Raw genomic sequence first — 16,115 nt, forward strand, 5'->3', positions numbered from 1 at the left:
TACTGCTTTAATGATTCTGGATTCCTCCTGTTGGGTCTCAGAACATGACAGGAACAAAGCTAAGAAAGCAACAGAAGCAGCTACAGTTGATCTGAATCTGATTTAATCTGCTGCATGGCAGACAACCAGCAGCAGCATCAACATGCTGGAGGTCAAAGGTCACGGTATCAACACGGCTCTTCTTCGGTCAGATGTGGATAAATCTCTTAAAGCCACAGTGGAAGGACTTCCTGATACCAGAATCATTTATTTACGGCTCTGCAGGAACGTCTGGCACCGACCCGGGTAGAAATGTTTGGTTCCACTGATGATGATCTCTGATGGACAGACTTTACATCCAGTCAGATATTCACTGTAGACTCCATCTCCAAACTTCTCTGGGATTCTTACAGGTGATTCATTTTTGCTTCACATCAGTCTCTAGTTTCTGTCTGGACCCTCAATGTTTCCCTCATTCTCTGCTCTGAGACCATCCGACAGCTTAGGACAAAAGTTTAGATTTGGATCATTAGGTATGTTTACCTTAAAGACTTTTGTCCTTCTCTGGTGAATCTGGTTATGTCTTATTGTCCTGTCTGTTGTTTTTGTATTTAAACGTCTGCGATAGTTCCTGAATCACTGATTCATTTCTGACTTTATTCTTGTTCTCAGTTCTTCCTCTTGCCAGTCAGACTTCCTTTAAAGCACATCTCTTCATATCATGTTTATCATCCTTCTGTCAGAAACACCAGAGCTAACTGTGGCTCACTGCTGCCTCCTGCTGGATCTGATCACAAATGACACCCAGAACACCTGCAAACATCTGATCTCCCAGTGCAGATGATTTTCATGTTAGATTTACCTCCATGTGTTTTATATGCTTACATTTTTAGTAGTTAGTTTAACTTTCCAAACATGGACCACATGACCTGCCTGACAGATTTATTGTCTGATCCATACGTTGTTTATAAATCAGTAAGATCTTGTTTGGTTGGTGAGAAAAAGCTACAATCTTTCTCTGTCTTTGCTGTTCTTTCTATTGCTGTTGTCTTCCTGTAGCCTTTATTGAAACTGTGGAAGCATTCCTCACAGAGTGACTACAGTTAAACTATAAATCACAAGTTAGAGGTGAAAATGACAAACATGAAATATTCTTGACTTAAAGCCCCAAACTCCATCTTTCAAGGTCAGAAGAGCGAAATAAAAAACATTACTCTGATCGTTTTAAACTTCAAACATCCATTGGTCACATGATTTCTGAGAAGTTAAAAAAGGGAAGCGCTCAGTGCTCACTCAGTTCAGGCTCCATTTAGTTTCGTCGGATCAGAATAAGAAGCTGACTTGGCAAAGGTTTGACCGAACGTTTGGGTTTTGTCTCTGTGGGCCGTGGAGGGAACCAGAACCAGAAGAGTCTCCAGCAACGCTGTGGTTTGTAAAACAGAACCGCACAACCTCCTGCTCTCTGTCTCCACAGTAGTTGGAGTACTACTCCAACTGTAGTAGTTTAATGGTTTCTGCTGAACAGAAACTTGTTCTGTTCACATTCTGTAAATAAGCTGGATTTTTACTCTTTAAGCCTTCCAGTCATTAGGAATATTTCCATTTTTAATCTGCTGCTGTACTCAGGTTTATTGAATATAATTCTGTCATTTGTGAAAAGAAATGATGCAGAGTTTTCTCAAAAGAACTAATTCAGCATGAGAACTGGTTCCTTCTGCTGAGATGATTGTCATGATTCTCCTGGTAGATGGTAGAAAGTTTTGGATATTTACAGAAACCGCTGAGTTCCTCATGTTGAAGCTGTTTTCCTATCGCTCTGCCGATCCGATGTTTCAGACTTTGAGATCAGCTCAGAGGATGAATGTCAGCTGGATGTATTAATGTCTGTGCCAGAAAGCAGAATGAAGCAGGATCCTCTGAACACCTGAGACAGTTTCAGACATTTTAAAGTCTCATCAGATTCACGTTTCCTGCTGAAATCAATTTGTTAAGCTTTCTGCCTTGCAGGACAGCTCAGACAGAAGCTGACTGGTTTCTTTTCCAGACAGACTGAAGAGCAGAAGATGGAGGTGAGAGTGAAGGATGATCAGGACAGAGACGAGTCTCCAGGATCCAGCTGTCTGACTCTGACAAGCGTCCAATCCAAAGTCCAACCTGCTGCTCCTCACAATGAACCTTCAGACATAACGTATGAAATGCTTCTTATGAAGGGTTTCACATCATAATAAACACTGGTTTATGTTATTGTTTTAGCACAAAATTCAGCCAGATTGCACTGACTAGTTTGTTGGGATCTCTGAACAAAGTCTGCCCCCTGCTGGGTCACTGAGTAAATTCACAACCTTTTAGAATAAAACCTCTTAGTTTTACAGAAATTACAAATTTTCCATTTAGGCACTTTAAACCAGGACCACTAAAATTCAGTCATTACAGGGGGATTTTAAAACATCCACAGTTTTATAATTCTAATAATTATTCAGACGCCAACCTGAGCAACAGCAGTGACTCTAGTTTTCCTCCAACACCTCTGGGATTCAGACCAATTAATACATTTAAATATGTATTTACTGAACCAGCAGGAGGGATTTTGGTCAAACCATCAGTGAATAAACAACTTGATGGAAAATGAACTAAGCTAATATAGTCAAGAAAAACTAAATAACTGCTGTGAAATATTACATAAAAATTCAGCCCAAGTAAAAGCAGATTATATTTCATCCAGAAAGGAAGTCAGAGATTTTTTTTAGTGTTGTGGATTATTTAAAATCAAATGTTTCCACAAATCAGTTTTTAAATATTTTATTCAGTAGGTGATTCAGTGTTTTTAGGCTAATCACTTTAACTAGATTATTAAATTATTATTACCAATTTATGGATCCTTACACTATATGTGTGTTTCAGAGGCCAAAGCCACATACAAACATCAGCAGCTTCAGGATCCAGCTGTGTGTCTCTGAAGTCCATAGAATCACCTCTGGCCTTTAGCCAAGAACCTGCATCACCTGGAACAAAGTAAGGCCATTTTCCTTCTCTGACCTGATGGAAAATGAACTTTTTTAGGTGTGACTATTGGAGTCAGCAGTGTCACACCCTAATGTTTCTCATCAAGAGTTGGTAAATTATTAGAAATGAAGAACTTTCTTAACAGAGGGAGGAAGAGGAGCTTTGTGCATGAGGAGGAGGAGCTGTCCTGCTGTGGTTTGTGCTGCGATGTCCTGAAGGATCCGGTCTCTACCAGCTGTGGTCACTGGTTCTGCAGACAGTGCACCAGTTCATACTGGGATGAGGCAGCTTCATCAGGACACGCCTCCTGCCCAAACTGTGGAAAATGTTTAAAAAGGAGAAATGAACAGGACACAGGCAACCAGAGCAGCTCTCTGTGTGGTAAGATGCTTCTGATATTATTTAGCTTTAGCATCAGTTATTTGTCTCTGTTTCCTGTTTATTGCAGCATAAACCCATTTTATAGTTTTGAAACAGAAACCTGCAATAAAATGTGTCTCTCACCTGCCTGAATAAAATTGATTACTTAATGTTTCTTTTAAAAATATTTCTGAAACATTTAATAAAACAAAAACCTGTATTAAATATTTAGTCTTGAGAGAAAGTTTTCCCAGTAAAAGGGAGCACCTGTCACATGATTGAGTCTTGGTAAACAGCTAAAAATATTGAAATACAAAATAAAATTTTAAGATTTGAAAGATTTTATTGTATTTTATTTGCATCTCATTTGTTCTGTTTTCAGTAGCTTTTGACCTGCAGGAGGTCCTAGAGGAACACAAGATCAGTCTGAGGAGGAGATGTGAATGTGTGACTGAAGGAAGTGATGAAACAGGAAGTAGAACCCTCCTCAACAGGATCTACACTGATCTCTACATCACAGAGGGTCAGAGTGAAGAGGTTAATACCCAACATGAGGTGAAGCAGCTGGAGAGAGCTTCCAAGATCCAGAACCTCCATGACTCTCCCATCAGGTGCCATGACATCTTTAAATCCTTCCCTGACCAACATGGAGCCATCAGAGTGGTTCTGACCAACGGCGTCGCTGGTGTTGGAAAAACCTTCTCAGTGCAGAAGTTCACTCTGGACTGGGCCGAGGGCTTGGAGAACCAGGATGTCAGTGTGGTGGTTCTGCTGTCGTTCAGGGAGCTGAACCTGATCAGAGATCAGCAGCACAGTCTTCTCTCACTGCTCCATGTTTTCCATCCAACACTCCAGAAGCTCCCAGCAGAGCAGCTGGCTGTCTGCAAACTGCTCTTCATCTTTGATGGCCTGGATGAAAGCAGACTTTCACTGGACTTCAGCAGCAGGCAGCTGGTTTCTGACGTCACACAGAAGTCATCAGTCAACGTTCTGCTGACAAACCTCATCAGGGGGAACCTGCTTCCCTCGGCTCTCATCTGGATAACTACCAGACCTGCAGCGGCCAATCAGATCCCTCCTTCATGTGTTTCCAGGGCAACAGAAGTACAAGGCTTCACCGACGCCCAGAAGGAGGAGTACTTCAGGAGGAGGTTCGGTGATGAAGAGCTGTCCAGCAGAATCATCTCCCACATCCAGACCTGCAGGAGCCTCCACATCATGTGTGGAATCCCAGTCTTCTGCTGGATCACTGCTACGGTTCTGGAGAACATGTTGACCTCAGAGCAGAGAGGAGAGCTGCCCAAGACCATGACTGACATGTACTCACACTTCCTGCTGGTCCAGACAAAGAGGAAGAAGAACAAGTACCATGGAGGACATGAGACAAGTCCACAGGAGCTGATGGAGGCTGACAGGGAAGTTCTTCTGAAGCTGGGGAGGCTGGCGTTGGAACATCTGGAGAAAGGAAACATCATGTTCTACCAAGAAGACCTGGAGCAGTGTGGTCTGGATGTCACAGAGGCCTCAGTGTACTCAGGAGTTTGTACAGAGATCTTCAAAAGAGAGAGTGTGATCTTCCAGAAACCAGTTTACTGCTTTGTTCACCTGAGCATCCAGGAGTTTCTGGCTGCAGTTTACATGTTCCACTGTTTCACCAGCAGGAAAACAGAGGTGGTGGAGAAGTTTCTGGGAAAAAACTTCAGTTTCTCATCTTTTGATGATCTCCTGAAATTAGCCCTGGAGAAATCTCTCTTCAGTAAAAATGGCCACCTGGACTTGTTTGTTCGTTTCCTTCATGGTCTCACTCTGGAGTCCAACCAGAGTCTGTTAGGAGGCCTGCTGGGTCAGACAGAGATCAGTCCAGAAACTATCCAGAAAATCGTCACCAATCTAAAGTACATGAATAACGATAGAGTTTCTCCAGACAGAAACATCAACCTTTTCCACTGTCTGATAGAGATAAATGATCTCTCAGTTTATCAGGAGATCCAACAGTTCCTGAAATCAGATAATAGATCAAATAAGAAACTGTCAGAGATCCACTGCTCAGCTCTGGCCTACATGCTGCAGATCTCAGAGGAGGTTCTGGATGTATTTGATCTAAGCAAGTACAAAACGACAGCAGGAGGTTACCTGAGACTAATACCAGCTGTGAGGAACTGCAAAAAGGCTTTGTAAGTTCAAAAAACTTTTATGGTTTTGAACTAAAATGTTACATTGACCTGATAAAACATTAGTTTGAAAACCATAGCTTTGTTCATGTTGAACTTTTTTATCTTGATATTCATCACTATTTTCTTCTAATTCCTGTCTTCTTCCTGCCTTGTGCTTGACATTTTTTAAAATCAGATTTGCTGATTGTCGACTCACTGAGACTCACTGTGAAGTCGTGGCTGCAGCTCTGAAATCCAACCCCTCCCATCTGGCTCAACTGGATCTCAGTAAGAATTATGACCTGAAGGATTCTGGAGTGAAGCGTCTCTCTGCTGGACTCAGAAGTTCAAACTGTAGACTAGAGACTCTCAGGTGAGTTTGCTGGTATTGCACAGTTTCAAAGACGATGACTAACTGCCAACAGTTATCCAGCAGCTCCTGCATTTTAATTTACAGTGAAATAATATTACATGTACAGTGTCAGTAATATAAATTTAACAGTAAATTTCAGATATACTGTTGAATAAAATGATGAAAAAGCTGCTATTAATAATTAGTGTGATTCATGTTGCCATACTGTTGCATAATAGTTTATTTAAGCATATAGAAATTTGGCTAAGCTGCTACAGAAAACATTTATTGTGCTTTTTTAGAATCACGCAATAAACAACAAGGCATCATTTGAAATGTAAAATTTTACATGGGAAACAGACACAAATTATATCACTATATGTCCACTAGCTGGGCTTCTGAGCAGGAATTTTATTAAAACAATGGGGTCAGATCTGAGACACATGTATGCAGTAACAGTTTTGGTACATCCTGTGATGATGGGCCAGATGGAGAACATCATTCTAGTTCTGCTATAGACAAAAAACAACTTAATTTTATTTAGATGAGTGACAGACTGGTCAAACGGATTCTAATCTCATCTGTAACTATGGGACAGTTATTCCACCTCTCTTTAATAAAACATACAGTTGACCTGCTTTAGTTCCTCTATGGATAAGACAGACCAGTTTCTACACATTGACTGTAAAACACTTCTAGGATTCATTTTTCCAGCTTCTGATTTACATTGCAGTAAGCAGTTAAGTTTCTCTGAACTAATGCTGGCTATTTGTATATTAATGTTTGCATTTGGTGATATTATTAAAATAATTTAAAATATACATCTCCACCACCAGATACATCAGGTTTTCAGCTGGTGCTTACAGAAGACATATGGCTGATGCAAACCAACAGGAACTTTGCTGTAGGAGAGCCTTTCTCCCTGTTAGACAGTTTGGATCTGAGGCTGTAAAATATTATACTAAAAACAACAAATGATAAAAACCAAGAACTGAAGTAAAAATACCTGAAAATAAGAGCTGCAGCCATTTTATTTTAGAAGATGGCATACCAGCTGGTTTATTCCAGCTGGATGCTATTACTATAATTTAAGTGAAGATTTATTTGAATTTTCCTACAATCCATTGCACATGTCCAGTAACCTGATATAAACAAAGTGTACAATACAGAACTAGTGAGAATACGCACCTTTATATGTTAAAATCACCAACTTTACATTGACATACTGTGTTGCAGTAAAGAACAGTAAAGTAATTTTACTGTGAAACCAACAAACATTTTCTATTTGTCATTCTTATATTTATTTGTCTGGAATATCCTAAAAATACTTTTTTTCAGAAGTTTTCTCTTTGTAGTATGTCTTTATCCAGAGATATTCTTTTTCCTTTTTTGTTTTGAAATTTAAGACATGAACCATTAAAAAAATTCTATCTTGTTTTAGTTTATTTTTTCCGAAACATTATGCTTAATATGTAAGCATATTAAAAACTAACTACTGACCAGTTTTATTTTAAAGATAAAATGTTGTTAAGATCCGAGTTGAGTCTCTGTGACAGAACATGTGAAGTGGTGTAACGTGAAGATAAAAGGTTCGTGTCTTCTTAGGCTGGAGTGCTGCAGTTTGTCAGAGACCAGCTGTGCTCACCTGGTCTCAGCTCTGAACTTTAACCCCTCCTACCTGAGAGAGCTGGACCTCAGTGATAACTGCAAACTGCACGACTCTGGATTAGAGAAATTGTGCTGTTTTCTCCAGAGTCCATTTTGCAGACTGGAGACTCTGAGGTGAGATTTATTGACTCTATGATGAATTCTGACGGGTAAAGGTTTATTTGCTTGATATTTGATATCTTTAATAGAAACTGTAATGTACACTTAAGACAAAATAGATTATTTGAGCATTTTTTTTGTGTCCTGTTTTATGTTTAAAATAGTTTTAATGTTCAAAATCAAAATTTTAAATGATATGCATTTTATCTTTAGTTTTCGACATGCTCAGGTAAAACAAAGGAAATCACTTTGCACGTGCAAGGTTTGTAAAAGTGACAATGAGACAGCTTCATCTCAATGCAGACAGAATTGGCTACGATTATTATAACATGTACTTTATAGTGTAGTCTCACAATGAGCCACATTGAGTTCTTGAGTAAAAATATTGTGTAAAGGGGAATTACAGAAGTAAAAGGACAGGAAAACCCTAAGAGGAAGTGGAAATCTGTGATGACAAATCCTTTCTTAGGAAACTGTTTCTGCTGCGAGATCTTTCTGTACATCTAACAATTTTGCAGCAAAAATGTTTTAGATTGCGAGTCACAAATAATACTGAGTGTTTTTTAATAACTCACTTTTATTCATTGCCTGTGAGACAGGATTGGACCATGAATACAAAATGCACTTTGCTGGTATCCTCTTACATTTGCCTTCTTTTTTTCTTGAGTAGACTGAAGGACTGCAGTTTGTCCCAGGCTGGTTGTGTGTTTCTGGTTGCATCTCTGAAGGCCAACCCCTCCCACCTGAGAGAGCTGGACCTGGGCTATAACAACCTTCAGGACTCTGGAGTGAAGGAGCTCTGTGCAGTCCTGGAAAATTAGCACAGCAGGATGGAAACTCTGAGGTCTGTTTAACGATATCATCTAAACAATCCACTAATTTGTCTCTTTTTTTAAGAATTTCTTAAAAAATTCTTAAAAATTTTTTAAGAAATTTTTAAGAATTTCTTAAAAATTCTTAAAATTAATATTTTAAGAATTTTTAAATAATTAATATTTAATATATTAAATATTAATAATATTAATATATTAATATTTAATATATTAATATTAAATATTAATATATTTAATATTTTCATATTAAATATATTAAACATATATTTAATATGAAAACATTAAATATATGTTTTCATATATTTAAGAAAATCACTAGCTTAATTTAACTAAAGGGAGCATGATAAACTTTAAACTTATGCCAGTTTATTTATATAATTATGTTAGGAAATTCAGGTCTCAATTTCAAGAGACATCGTCTCTTGAAATTACTTTTGTGCAGATTTTAACTAGAGCAGAGGTAAATGTGTTAATATACAAGACCTGCCGTTTTACTTTTTTAACAGACTGAAATAATGCAACTTTAAAAATGTGTTTTATTTTCTTAATAAAATACATTTTAAGAATTGAGCTGTTCTATCACAGAGATTAAACACTGAGGTCAAGAGCAGATCCTTATTGAAAGAAGTTAACAGGTTATTATAGCCAGAAACACACAAAAAGATCTTATTCTGCTCAAATAACCACACATCCTAAACGATGAATAGCATTTTGCACAGATAACCAGCAAAGAAACTAACATTTTTGCCATTTTTTAAACTTTTCATATTTTCAAATAGCTGCCCAAACAACAAACCACATGTCAATCTGGAGAAACTCACACATAGAAAAAGACATCAGTTAGAAAGATTTATTAGACTGCGTTCTTTTTTGGCGCTCGGCCGGCTGAAGACGTTTGTGCTGAGCATCATCAAACGATCTGATGATCGGCTCGGGCCGGAGCTCAGGGTAGTCTTCTTCCCCAAAAGAGGCTGCCGGGCCGCTGCCGGGCCGCTGCCGGGCCGCTGCCGGGCCGCTGCCGGGCCGAGGCCTGGCCGGCTGCAGGAGCGCGGCTAGAGTCTTGAGCCGACGGAGATTGAGTCAGCACGAATGACATCAAAGCCAGAGCCAAAGCCAGGATTGGTCTGCAAAGTGTGGACGGGCCTCCTGAATATGAAATAGAGGTTAAAATGCCGAACACTCCACCACCAGTCATTTGTCGTGAACATTTACCTGCCAACAGGGAACTCTGAGACTTCGGGAGAGAAGGACGGTGGCAATCAGAGCCAAGCTTGCTGAATTAAGAGCATGGAGTAAAAATGACAGGAAAAGGACCTGCGGTGACTCTGAGCATTCTGAAACTAATTTATTAGGATGGGTTGGTAAATGGACAGCCACTGAGATGAGCGTTATTAAATTGCTGATTTTTTGCCCATCATTCATTGAAGAGAGATTTTATGTTTATGTAACACGTTTCTGACAACGAGGTAAATCGAAGTGCTCGAGAAAGGCTAAAGTAAAGTCCTAAACTAGACATCGTTTCCCCCAAAAGAAGATCATGGATCCTAAAATTATAGGGGATGTAAAAAGATGCCGTTGAAGAGCCAGGAAGCTGAAGGTAGAGATGATCGAACCGTGTGAAGGTTAGAACTCTGACGGAAGGTTCCCTCGAGTCCCAGAGTCCCAGTTGACGGCGTTTCAACTAAAATCCTAGAGGTTGGAGTCCTTGTCAAACGGCGTTTTTGACTAAAGTCCCAGAGGGTTGGAGTCCCAGTTAAACGACGTTTAACTGAAGTCCTAAAAGGGTTTTAATGCTTTTATCTTTTTCAAAATCTCTCCTTCTCACTGTTTATTCAATGTCACATGCTGCTTTTATTTTAACGATGTAAAGCACTTTGAAATGCCTTGCTGCTGAAATGTGCTATACAAATAAAATTTGATTGATTGATTGATTGATTGATTGATTGATTGATTGAGCGTGAGGGCGACGACGGCCGGGGCCTGCAGGCTGATCGACCCTTGTTAGGCGCGGCTGGTTAATGATATGGATCAATATTTCCAGGGGTGTCAAACTCCAGTCCTCTGCTGTCCTGCAGTGTTTAGATGTGCCACAGGTAAAAAACAGTGGAATGAAATGGCTTAATTACCTCCTCCCTGTGTAGATCGGTTCTCCTGAGCCTTGCTAATGACCTAATTATTCTATTCAGGTGTGGTGCAGCAGAGGCACATCTAAAAGTTGCAGGACAGAGGCCCTCGAGGACTGGAGTTTGACACCCCTGATTTAGACCATCACGAACCACACTCCATACCAGTAAGTGGCGGTAATGCTACTAACAGTTTGTTGCCAACCGCCATAAAACTGACAAGAAGAAGAAAACTGGAGTCTTCCCAGCTTGAATTTACGCTTTAAAGCTTCCATTTTTGTGAAATTGATTTGGATATCAGCATGTTGTATCATTTATCGTACCGTTTTGTTCAGGTTGTGCTGGTGCAGTTTGTCAGAGATCAGCTGTTCTTCGCTGGCCTCAGCTGTGGAGTCCAATCCCTCCCATCTGACTGAACTGGACCTGAGTGAGAACAACTTGGCAGATGCAGATGTGAAGCAGCTGCTGAAACTCGTGGAGAGTCCAAACTACAAACTGGAGATGCTGCGGTCAGTACTGGTTTCTACTGCAGACGTTTTGTATCAAAGACCTGATGTTAAACATAATGAAGCCAAGTGGATGAGTTCAATATGATGGCTCTCTGATTTGACTGACCAGTGCCAGTCAGAAAGGAGAGTCACTCGTTAATCTTCTCTGTCCAAATTGTATCGACTGCAGGTGGAAGTGATGCGTCTGAACAGGACAGAGTTTCTGAACGACATCCTGATGATCCAGAGGTAAAACCTGCCATGTGTAGGAGACCATGATGAAGAGTTGCACTGGTTCAGCTGGGTTTCTGTTAAATGTATTAACATTTTTACATTGATATTTGCCAAGTTTTTCTTTTTTTAAGTGAACAAAACCAAGAAATTGTAATCAAAATTATACACATTAAGGAGCTGACATTTGAAATCAAGTAAGAGTTTTTGCAACAATCGAAACCAAATGTTCTAATTTTCTTAAGTTTGCAGTAATATTTTTATAAAAAGCAGTTTCATCTTCTTCTGGACATTTCTCACATCTCTCTGCAAGAAGTATTTTTTGCCACTGCTTTCATTCATTTATTTATTAAGCTCTGTAAAAAACAAAGGCAACCAAGTGTGCTTCAGGTCAATTAGAAAATCAACAGTTATATTAAATACAAATAAAAAAATGTAAAAGGATCAAGAACCGTCTTAAAGTCGTCCACTGTAGCACAGCTCCACTAGGCGTTGGATGTAGTTTAGATCTACGTTTTGCACCACTATAGAAAAGTAAAGACTATGCTTTGCTGGGGATTTTGAAGAAACTAACACCCATCAAAAGATTATTCATGTGAATAATTGATCCTGAATGAATGAGGAAGAAATTCCAAAAGAAAAATGTATTCATGTCTGAAACCATCTATCAGTAAATCATACATCTGGTCGTCTTTTCATTTCTGTTCCAGAGTTTATCGTGTAAATATTAAAACAAAGTTAAATAACTTTGAGTCTTCTGTAGCATGAATGTATTAAAATGTACATAGCTTGTATTTGCCTTATTCATGAAGCCCTGTTTAAATATCAATAATTTTATCTTCAACTCTAACTTGAAAATACACATCACAAAAAGAGACAAAAATGAACCGACATAAAAGAATAAAAATAAACTGACAGCTTTACATGACACATTAAACTTGATGCTTTGACCTCAGAGTATCTTCACGTCAGTTAATCTTCATGGTAAAGTTTTCATAACCTGCAGAGAGAAACAAGATGCAGAGATCAGATCAGTGTTTCCAGCAGCAGTCAGTGCCTCCCACTGAGAAGCTGCAGCTTTACTGGGAACACTGGATCTTTGCTAACTGGGTTTAGTTCAGTACTGCTGACAGCAGCTGGACTGCCTGAAAACATCCATACAGACCTCAGAGTGTTCAGTGTGTGGTCTGGACTCTGTACAAACTCTTCCAGCTGCTGAACGTCTGAATCTCTCAGGCCGTTTCCTCTCAGGTCCAGTTCAGTCAGATGTTGGTTGGACTTCAGAGCTGAGGCCAGAGAAGAACAGCTGATCTCTGACAACCTGCAGCTCCTCAATCTGAATAAAGAATAAAAGATGTGAGCTGAAGCAACAGGATGCAGGTTAAAATGACCCAGAACGTTAAAGCTCATTCAATGGCCTGTAATTGAATAGCACTTTATCAAGTCCAGAGGACTCCAAAACACTTTACACTACATTATGTGGTAAGCTACTACTCTGTAGCCACTGCTGCCCTGGGGCAGTCTGACAGAAGCGGGCTTGCCACGCCCTCTGGTGGCCATGTGACTCTCCCCCGCAGTGGGAGGCCGAGTTGTGTTGGAAATCCTACTGGTTCTTTTTCAGTACATTGTCTTTGGAGATCATACATATTTGGTATAAACCAGGTGAGATATTCAGAATTTGTGTTAATGTCCTACTGACACCTAGAAATGACTTTAGCAGAGGATACAAGTTTAATGAACACATTTATGTATAATGTTATGACTGTTAGTGGATGCCCCTTCCAGTCCCCTGGTGGTGAGTGACTGTAATTGCACTACATTAGTTTGCATTTTTCATCATGTTTTGTACATGAAGGAGCTAGAAGTGCACATGGAACCCATGTGATTTATTTCTATCTGTGTCTTTATTGTCTTCTCCAGATATGTGTATCATGTTAAATGTTCTACTGAAAATTAGAAATCCACTTTTAATTTTGTATTTCTGACCACTAGGTGGCACTGTTATTAAAGTACTCAGCAGTATTTGGGAGAACTCATAATATGAAAGTGAATAAGAGATTTTCCAATGGTTTCAAAGACTAGAAGAGTTGTCTGCATCTCAAAACAGAAAGTTTTAGTAGATGATGAAAAAGCACTGTTTTTTCATCATAATACCAAGCATTATGAGGGAGCCAGAAGTGCACATAAAACCCAGAAAACAATTGATGTCCTTTTTTCCATCTCCAGAAGCAAATAAATACTTAAGAAACGGCACACTGCTTTTCTGTTGGAAGTTGAGGTCTAGTGGTTCTGTAACTATCCGTTGTACATGTTGTCAATTACACTGAACAAAAATATAAAGCCCCATGTCAAAGAGTTTTATGAACATTTGTGTTAAGCAATTTGTAGAGAAACTCAAACTATACTTTCAGTAATTACTGATCTTCATATCAGCATTGATATCGTCATGGTTCGGCCATTTTTTTAACGGTTTGATAGTCTTTTGAACTTGATAGGGGTCAGGTTGAGGAATCTGATTCTGACCCAGTTGGCTTCCCGTAGGCGGTTACGGACAGCCTGAGGTCTGATGCATGTGTTGTTCAGACCGATCAGCTGTGTGTCGCTGGTCTGAGCCGATCCTCAGATGGACGAGCCGATGTGGCGATCTGGAGTCGGTCAGATGAGGATGAGGAGGATCTGCAGTCTGTTGGGAACCAGTTCTGAAACGGCCCGCGGTCCGATAACAGAGCTGCTGCTCTGCTGGACGTCCTGCAATCACCCAGTGGACTTGCCCCTCCATGCACTGAGTAAATAACTCGCTGAGTATTAATGCTCACTGACAGCAGGTTGGATTAAAAATTATACACAAACCAAGATAAATATTACTTTGGTACAATAAAATGTCAGCAAATGCTCATTTACAGTTGTTACCTCCACATGGCAACAACATGTGACACGGAGCGTTTATATTTTAGTTCAGTGTATGCCTCAATGATCCCACTGTGTATGTTTCTTGGACAGCAGTGTCAGGACATAACTAAATAAAAATTCACAATGTAAAGGGCAATATAAGATACATTCAAACAAATACAAACCAAATAATGTCTGACCTCAAAGTACTCAGTCTGCAGTGTGCATGCTTCAGAAGGCCACAGAGCTCTTCCACTGCAGCATCTCCCAGGTCTTTGTTCTCACTCAGATCCAGTTCAATTAGATATGAAGGGTTGGATTTCAGAGCAGAGATCAGTGAAACCCAGCTTATCTCCAACAGCCTGCAGTTTATCAGTCTGAACAAAGAAAAAAACTGTTGTGCTAAAGCCAGTGTTTGACAAAAGATTAAATGACTCCACTAGTTTTGGTCCCACAAAGCTTCTTTGTGCACTTATTTAAAACAGAAATTAGCAGAAACATTTGAGATCAGTTTAAAAAAATAATAATCTTTTGACTGTTTCAGCAGCTTTTATGCATTTGTTTAATTTCCAAAAGGATTACAGATTGTTTGCACCAAGAATGGTTTTCCTTTTTCAGAAAAAGCTGGCTAGAAATGGAGAGAAATTTAATTACAAAGTTAATTCTGCTACCAGCTGAAATATAAGAAGAAAATAATCAAAGCACATCTATCATTAGGTATCATCAGCTTTCCAGAACAGGTTTCCCTTTAAAAATCTTTTTAAACAACTTATAATGAAAAAATTCTTACCTTTGCTGATTAAACTGAAATTTGTTATGGCATTTGTGAAATGATATTTTTCTCCAGCTGAAGCATTTGAGTACACTGACCTCAGGACCTCCAGCCTACAGTTTGGACTCTCCAGCCCAGCACGCAGATGGACCACTCCAGAATCTCCTATTCTGTTCCAACTCAGGTCCAGACCTCTCAGATGGGATGGGTTGGATTTCAGAGCCGAAGCCACGACTTCACAGTGAGGCTTTGAGAGTTCACACTGAACAACTCTGGCATTGGAGAAAACATAAAACCAGTTACAGTGAGACCATCCTAGATTAATCAGTGTATCCATATTACAAATCAAGAGTAATGGCATAATCAAATAACACTAGACCCTTAACATAAAGCTTTTCTTTCTTTTTTTATGAAAATGTAAAAAAAAAAAATTAAAATTTTAAAAAATGTAACATTTGGAAAATTATCTCAAGCAGCTACAATTTTAGGTGGTTTATGTTGTTTTAACCTGAGACATTTTGTCACCTAACAGTTTAATCTAAGGTGTGAGAGCTGACAGATAAAAAGACTCTGGATAAAGGCATCAAAAACCCTGGAAACTGATTCCTGAAAGCACAAATGATTGATGGTGAACAAAGCTGGAATTCAATGATGAACAAACTAAGTATACAATTATTTAACAGGATAAATCAGGCACAGATAATTAGGGATTTGGGGAGTAAAATGAATAATTGCTTTGTGGTCATTTAAATGACCATAATAATCACAAATAAATGACAACATGAGCCTTTATGGAAAAATTCTGATTTCATTAAGAGTGTATAAAGCTTGGCTGGGGGTTTGTCTTTAAAGCAAATCACACATCATTCAGCTTTAAAATATATTAGACAAGATAGTTACCAAAAGCTGTGTCTAAAATAATACTTTATAAAGAACCCTAAAAGATCCACAAGGAGACATAACCAAATGATTAAATTATAATGTCATTTCTTTACAGGGAAGCTCACCAAGTACTCTTTAGCAGTCTAATTTAAAAATATGCAAGTTTATTTAATACACAATACTGAAGATATCTCCATATGTAATGACATAGTAGCAGTATGATCAAAATAAAACTAAGAAGCTATTTTTTAAAAACTGATTTCAAGTCAAAATATTTACCTCT

At 39.0% G+C, this 16,115-nt stretch overlaps 2 protein-coding genes and 1 pseudogene across 3 annotated transcripts; 2 read left to right on the forward strand and 1 right to left on the reverse strand.

The window, feature by feature from the left end:
* Positions 1-1,295: 1,295 nt before the first annotated feature.
* On the forward strand, positions 1,296-5,872 carry LOC106906720 (protein NLRC3-like). 2 transcript variants are annotated; one of them, XM_088013267.1, is made up of 6 exons: positions 1,296-1,407; positions 2,028-2,167; positions 2,881-2,991; positions 3,128-3,363; positions 3,725-5,516; positions 5,692-5,872. In XM_088013267.1, the coding sequence occupies exons 2-6, from the start codon at positions 2,043-2,045 to the stop codon at positions 5,870-5,872; spliced, it is 2,445 nt and encodes an 814-aa protein (XP_087869393.1). In that variant the 5' UTR covers positions 1,296-1,407; positions 2,028-2,042. The 2 variants fall into 2 exon arrangements, with proteins under 2 accessions (XP_087869393.1, XP_087869394.1); XM_088013268.1 differs by lacking the exon at positions 5,692-5,872 and having other exon boundaries at positions 3,725-5,520.
* A 397-nt stretch (positions 5,873-6,269) lies between these two features.
* Positions 6,270-11,311, forward strand: LOC106906718 (uncharacterized; annotated as a pseudogene).
* Positions 11,312-11,607: 296 nt separating this feature from the next.
* Positions 11,608-15,229, reverse strand: LOC106906721 (NACHT, LRR and PYD domains-containing protein 12-like). Its single transcript, XM_088013251.1, is given in 5 exon segments — positions 11,608-12,289; positions 12,455-12,625; positions 14,379-14,555; positions 15,049-15,184; positions 15,187-15,229. Coding segments are annotated over 5 exon segments (534 nt in total). The 3' UTR covers positions 11,608-12,282.
* Between the last annotated feature and the right edge of the window lie 886 nt (positions 15,230-16,115).

This window comes from Poecilia mexicana, unplaced genomic scaffold, assembly GCF_051168715.1.
Source record: "Poecilia mexicana isolate PSO_F unplaced genomic scaffold, ASM5116871v1 scaffold_15, whole genome shotgun sequence".
Taxonomy (NCBI): domain Eukaryota; kingdom Metazoa; phylum Chordata; class Actinopteri; order Cyprinodontiformes; family Poeciliidae; genus Poecilia; species Poecilia mexicana.